Raw genomic sequence first — 6,495 nt, 5'->3', positions numbered from 1 at the left:
ACGAGAAAAAAAAATCTGAATTGCGAGATTTAAACTTAGAATCGATTCGATAACAGCGCCACCTATTGGTCAAAAGTGATAACCCATTAAATCACATTACTAGTGGCTGTTTTTATGATTTTTCATCCATTTTGACTAAGATCATCTTAAAATGACTTCAGTTACTCATTGCTTCAGTTGCTCTGATGCTTGTTACCTAAAAATATTTTTAAAATATTCTTGTAGTCTGCTGTCTAATGAGTCTGCTGGTTTGTTTTAGGGTGTGATGTGTTTGCACACTATTTTCTAAGATGATCCTTGCAGTGCATTCAGTTTGATTATGCAAAAAGGATCATAAACACCCTCTTCTAAAACATATCAGGAAGTGGTTTTATTTCTTTGTTCCTGCTCACGCTGTATCTACCAACCACCTGAGCAAAACAATGAGGAAATGGGAGGGCCTGAGGTATGCGTGTCTTAGCAGACAGTTGACAAACTGAGAATGGAGTCGATCTCTGTGGAAGAGCTTTCTTGTCCCGTGTGCTGTGAGATCTTCAGGTCTCCTGTGTTTCTGTCGTGCAGTCACAGTGTTTGTAAAGAGTGTCTTCAAAAGTTCTGGAGACGCAAGAAAACTCAGGAGTGTCCGGTCTGCAGGAGGAGGTCCTCCAAAACTGATCCTCCTGGAAATCTTGTGTTAAAAAACCTGTGCGAGTCTTTCTTAAGCGTTGAGGAGGTTTGCGATTTGCATGGGGAGAAACTTAAACTCTTCTGTGTGGAGGACAAAGAGTGTGTGTGTTTAGTGTGTAGAGATTCAGACAAACACAATCAGCACAAATTCAGGACCATCAGTGAAGTGCTTCCATCTTTTAAGGTAAGATAAAATCATGTTTTGAATGCAGAACACCTTGCTATACAAATGAAAAAATTAGATTTTAAATTAATATTTTAAACATAATGTAAATTATAATAAAGTAATAAAACCAAATCCATCTATCATATATATATATATATATATATATATATATATATATATATATATATATATATATATATAGGCTATATATATATATAATATTTAATATATAATACATCTTAAATGTTAATAACTTAATAAAATAAAAAATGCTATTTTTTAAATATTTACATATAAGATATATAATTAAATATATAATATATATATATAATATAAAATTTAATAAATTAAAAATATTAAATTAATATATTAAATTGAATAATAATATTAATTGATTGAATAATAAATTAATAAAATGAATGTAAAATACACAAACACACACACACACACACACACACACACACACATATATATATATATATATATATATATATAATTCATATATTAAAATCAATTAAATTTTAATAATCTATTAATAAAAATGCAAAACTGCAAATTAATATTTACATATAAATTTTCTTTGTTTACACACACAAACTGTATATATGTAATAAAAATCTAAAATTTAATAAATTATATATATATATATATATATATCTCAAATTAATGTTTTTAAAAGTATAAAAAATTATATTTATATATACAATAAAATTATAAATTGCAAAATATGAATCTGGTTCATATTCCTTAAGAACTTTTAAAATTGATATTACATTTAATTAATCTTTTAAATTGTAATTAATTATTAATACATTAATAAAATAGAATTAATGTAAAAAATATATGAAATAAATAAATATTGATTATTATTATCAGTATTTACATATATTCTAAACTAGAAATATAATCTTATGTAAAATAAATGATAATATTTAATGTTTTTTATATTTATATTTCTGTAATACATTTCTAAGAAATTATAATTTAAAAAAATACAATTAATTAAATTAATTAAAAAAGCATTTCTGAATCTGGCTGACATTCCTTATGAATATTTTGGACTAATGAAAACATGCAGTTGGATTTTTTTTTACACATTTTTCTTTGTAAAACTCTAGGAGGAACTCAGTATCAGACTGAAGTCCTTACAAGAAAAGCTCAAACACGCAGAGGAAGTAAAAGGAGAGTGTGAGGAAACAGTTGAACACATTCAGGTGAAGATACACTCTCAAATACTGTACCTTCAGCGCACTCAACACAAAACTGAACTGAATGTTATTTTTTCATTCAAGACTCAAGCTCAGCAAACTGAGCGCCAGGTTAATGAGGAGTTTAAGAAGCTTCATCAGTTCCTCATCGAGGAGAATGAGGCGATAATCACTGCACTGTGGGAGGAAGAGGAGAAGAAGAGTCAGACGATGAAGCAGAACCTGGAGGAGATCAACACACAGATCTCAGCTCTTTCAGACACCATTAAACACATCGAGGAGCAAATGAAAGCTAAAGATGCCACGTTTCTAAATGTGAGAACAATTTACACAAAACCACTTGCTAATCATTCAACCTGTCCATTCCTAGCAGTGTATATATATACATATTTATTTTAATTTGTGCAAAGATTTTTATGGAAGGGGGTATCAAGTTTTGTTTGGTTAGCATGACAGCACTGCCCCCTGCTTGTAGATGCTGTAACTACACCGTCTGGGCCTCAAAACCTTTCATTCCCCATTAGACCCCCGTTATTATATATTTGAATATTACTTAAAGGGATAGTTCACCCAAAAATGAAAATGTGACGTTTATCTGCTTACCCCCAGGGCATCCAAGATGTAGGTGACTTTGTTTCTTCAGCAGAACACAAACAAAGATTTTTAACGAAAACCGGTGCAGTCTGTCAGCCATATCATGGACGTTTGATGGGCACCAAACCTTTAAAAGAAAACAAAAACATGCACAGACAAATCCAAATTACACCCTGCGACTCGTGACGATACATTGATGTCCTAAGACACGAAACGATCGCTTTTTGCGACAAACTGAACTGTATTTATATTATTTTTAACCTTTGATACACAGCAATGTCCATCTGTCCTGAGCACGGGTTTAGCATCCGGTTCGTTACATGTGCATGTGCTCTGGCGTAGAATACCTTTAAGTAATCCAGCAGGCCCCTTGGAAAATTGTTAAGGCCCCCCACATGGGCCCTTGCTTGTGAACTGTAGAGTATGTATAAAGAACTGCTAATGGATATTTTCACCTTGAATGGTCTGATAATAAATTATTTTCACTTTTTTCCAGAACTTCGAAGCCACAATGCAAAGGTAAGTGTCCTACCTCCTGTTACTTTATGTCTATGAACTCAAACCCACTGCAGACTGATTTTCCAGAGTCCAGAGCCCACAGCAGGAGCCACACATGAGTCCAGGAGCATTGATTAATGTGGCAAATCACTTAGGGAACTTGACATTTGGAGTCTGGATGAAGATGCGAGATATTGTCCAAAACGGTGAGTCTTGAAGTCTAAATATTAGGGCTGGGTTTATAAATAAAATACCAGTTTCTCGCAAAAATCGATTCTTATTTGAATAAACAGATACCGATTCTAAAATCCCAAGAATCGCTCTAACGTTATAAGTTTTCAGTTGATACAAAACAATATCTATTACTCACCTCCCATCCAATAAATCACTGTAAGCGTTGTGCTTTGATTCTTTTGATATGAAACAAACTCTCAGCCTTCAAACTCTGTAAGTTTCATTATGAAATTCAAATAATAAATACATTTTGACTCTATTTTAATGAAGCGTGACATAGCGCTCTAACTGCCGCCTCAGACAAGGGTTGCCAGGTTTTTATAACAGAAACCCTCGCAGTTGCTATTTAAAACTAGTCCGTTTCGAAGGGGTCCTACGGTAAAAATTGTGTTCCATAGAGTAAAAAACACGTTTTTTTTGGCAGGGTTCTCTTACTAAAAATTGCAATCCAGGCACTAAATATCACGTTATTGGGGTCGATTCAACCATAGGACATGAAAAACAACCCGAGGCAACAGTGTTAAACTAGCCCAATCCTCCAATTCAGCGAAAAACCGGACCTGGCAACAACAACAGTTTAGCGCGATATGATGAACATTGAAAGTTATGTTGAAAGAAGCAGAACAACTTTTCACACTGAGAACAACTGAGGGACTCATACGCAACTATTACATAAGGTTCAAACACTCACTGATGCTCCAGAAGTAAAAAAAAAAAAAAAAAGATGCATTAAGAGAACAGAATGAAGAACATTTTGAACAGAATGAAGATGTGCACATTTTTCTTGTTTTGCCTAAATATCATATTCATGTAGTACTGCCCGTCAGAAGCTATAGAAGATACTTTACATGTTTCCCAGAAAACAAAATAAGTTAAATGTACCCTGATCTTCCAATTCACCTCCTAGCTCTTAGTACTGTAAAAAGTTTTCACCACATTCAACTTAAAAACCTAAGTTCAGCAGCTACCTTACGTTTTTAAGTTCAATCAGCTTAAAACTAGAAGTCATTTTAACTTATTACAATAAAAATGAGTTGATTTAACTTGTGAGTTTAAATGACTTAAGTTGATTTAACTTAAAATTTTAAGGCAGCTGCTAAACTTAAGTTTTTAAGTTGAGTACTGGTGAAAACTTTTTACAGTGTAGGTGTTTCCATCTGAAGCATCAGTGAGCATTTGAACCTTCTGTAATAGTTGCATATGAGTCCCTCTTTGGTCCTCAGTGTGGAAAGACACATCTCAAAATTATACAGTCATTGTTTGTAAGGGTTCAAATACACAAAAATGCTGAAAAACCAAAGAATTTGTGGGACCTAAAGGATTTTCTGAAGAACAGCGGTCGGTTGAGCTGTTCAGGACAAACAAGGGACTCATGAACAACTATGACTAAACAAAAAAGCAATTGGGATCATCCAGGTAACAACACAGTATTACGAATGCTAAACTTTATTAAGACTATATTTAAACGTCTTTTATGATGTGAAATATCTTATTCAGGTCAGCACTAAATAAAAATAACATGCATTTTGTATGTAAAATAATGAATTTTGCAGCTTCTGCAAAGTGTATGTAAACTTTTGACTTCAAGTGAATTGATATTGAACCAGATTGAATTAGCATAGAAATTAACACCAAACACTATCTATGTGCATACATGATACATCTCTAACTCTTGATTGTTTTGTCTCATCAGCTCCTGTGATTCTGGACCCCAACACTGCACATCCTGAACTCAACTTGTCTGATGATCTAACCAGTTTGACGTGGAGCACGGACACTCAAGCCATTCCTGCTAATCCAGAGAGATTTGATGTCTATCCATGTGTTCTGGCCTCTGAAGGCTTTACCTCAGGCACACACTGCTGGGATGTGGAGGTTGGCGACAACACACACTGGACTCTTGGAATAACCACAGCATCCAACCCTAGGAAGGGATTCACGTTCTTTGGCAAAGACGTGTGGTGCATGTGGTATAAAAATAAAGAATATTTCTCATATTACCAGGAGCAAGCCTACACTCCTATTAGTGTTAATGAGAAGCTGCAGAGGGTGAGAGTTCTGTTGGAGTGGGATCGAGGAAAGGTGTCATTTTCTGATGCTGTAACTGACACTCATTTGTGCTCATTCACAACAGCCTTCACGGAGAAACTCTTTCCGTTCTTCTCTAGCGTTTGTGTCACTTCTAGTCTGAGGATACTGCCAGTTCAAATATTTGTAACAGACAAGCACAGTTAGATGTGATCCTGTATATTTGATGTTGTACCGTTGAGGTTAAAATGTTTAAATCCCACTTTCAAAATCTGCAAAATGCAAATAATTTTACCAAAATAAGAGGGATCATACTAAATTCATGTTATTGTTTATTTAGTACTGACCTGAATAAGATATTTCACATAAAAGATGTTTACATAGAGTCCACAAGAGAAAATAATAGTTGAGTTTATAAAAATGACCCCGCTCATGATTAATTTGGTCAAATAATTAACATTTTGCAGTTTCTTAAACTTATGTAAATGATGTCCTCAACTGTAAATGATGTGCTTAATAAAGACCTTTAATTACATTTTCTTTATTTCCTGAGATTTTTTAATACAAAACTGCTTATTTGCATATTATAATGAATAAAAAGGTGTTGTTTATACTAATAATACTACATAAATAAATCATAAATTCATAAATTACAGCCTTTTAATAATATTTTTTTCTTTTTTTTGACATGTCATGAAAAGGTATATTAAAGTATCATTTTATGAATTATTAGGATTTTAATTCATTTTATTTGAAATTTTTTTATATAAGAAAACACAGTTTTAGTTTATTATTAATACTGTGAAAAAAAAAACTATAGTACTCTTCTGTTAGATTTATTTATTTTAATCAATTCTTTATTTTAAAATAAACTCTCAGAATTCAGAGAAAAATTATGTTTGAATTGCCAAACTCTTGGAAAAGGTCTGAAAAAGTTAAAACGGTGAGACATAAAATATGATAATACGTGTACAAGGGACCCCATTCTAAAATACAAAGCAGAAAGCAACAATATAGTTTCATATTTTTAATTTTTAGAAAGACCAGAGTTATCAACCTTATTCTTCAACGCGGAGGAAAGCGGTTCATTGGGGAAATAAC

The 6,495-nt window shown here is 32.8% G+C and overlaps 1 protein-coding gene across 1 annotated transcript; it reads left to right on the top strand.

Annotated features, from left to right (window-relative positions):
• Positions 1 to 481: 481 nt before the first annotated feature.
• Positions 482 to 5,894, top strand: LOC141292810 (nuclear factor 7, ovary-like). Its single transcript, XM_073824873.1, has 6 exons — positions 482 to 850; positions 1,951 to 2,046; positions 2,125 to 2,355; positions 3,131 to 3,153; positions 3,220 to 3,338; positions 5,060 to 5,894. The coding sequence occupies exons 1-6, from the start codon at positions 482 to 484 to the stop codon at positions 5,599 to 5,601; spliced, it is 1,380 nt and encodes a 459-aa protein (XP_073680974.1). The 3' UTR covers positions 5,602 to 5,894.
• The last annotated feature ends 601 nt before the right edge of the window (positions 5,895 to 6,495 follow it).

This window comes from Garra rufa, chromosome 19 (assembly GCF_049309525.1).
Source record: "Garra rufa chromosome 19, GarRuf1.0, whole genome shotgun sequence".
In the NCBI taxonomy this organism is placed as follows: Eukaryota; Metazoa; Chordata; class Actinopteri; order Cypriniformes; family Cyprinidae; genus Garra; species Garra rufa.
This window is presented reverse-complemented; position numbering and strand designations above follow the sequence as displayed.

Excerpts from the sequence above, each read along its gene's own strand:
- LOC141292810 (XM_073824873.1), top strand. The coding sequence starts at position 482 with ATGGAGTCGATCTCTGTGGAAGAGCTTTCTTGTCCCGTGTGCTGTGAG. Across the intron at positions 3,154-3,219 it reads TTCGAAGCCACAATGCAAAG|AGTCCAGAGCCCACAGCAGG; the intron begins GTAAGTGTCCTA and ends CTGATTTTCCAG. Across the intron at positions 3,339-5,059 it reads GCGAGATATTGTCCAAAACG|CTCCTGTGATTCTGGACCCC; the intron begins GTGAGTCTTGAA and ends TTGTCTCATCAG.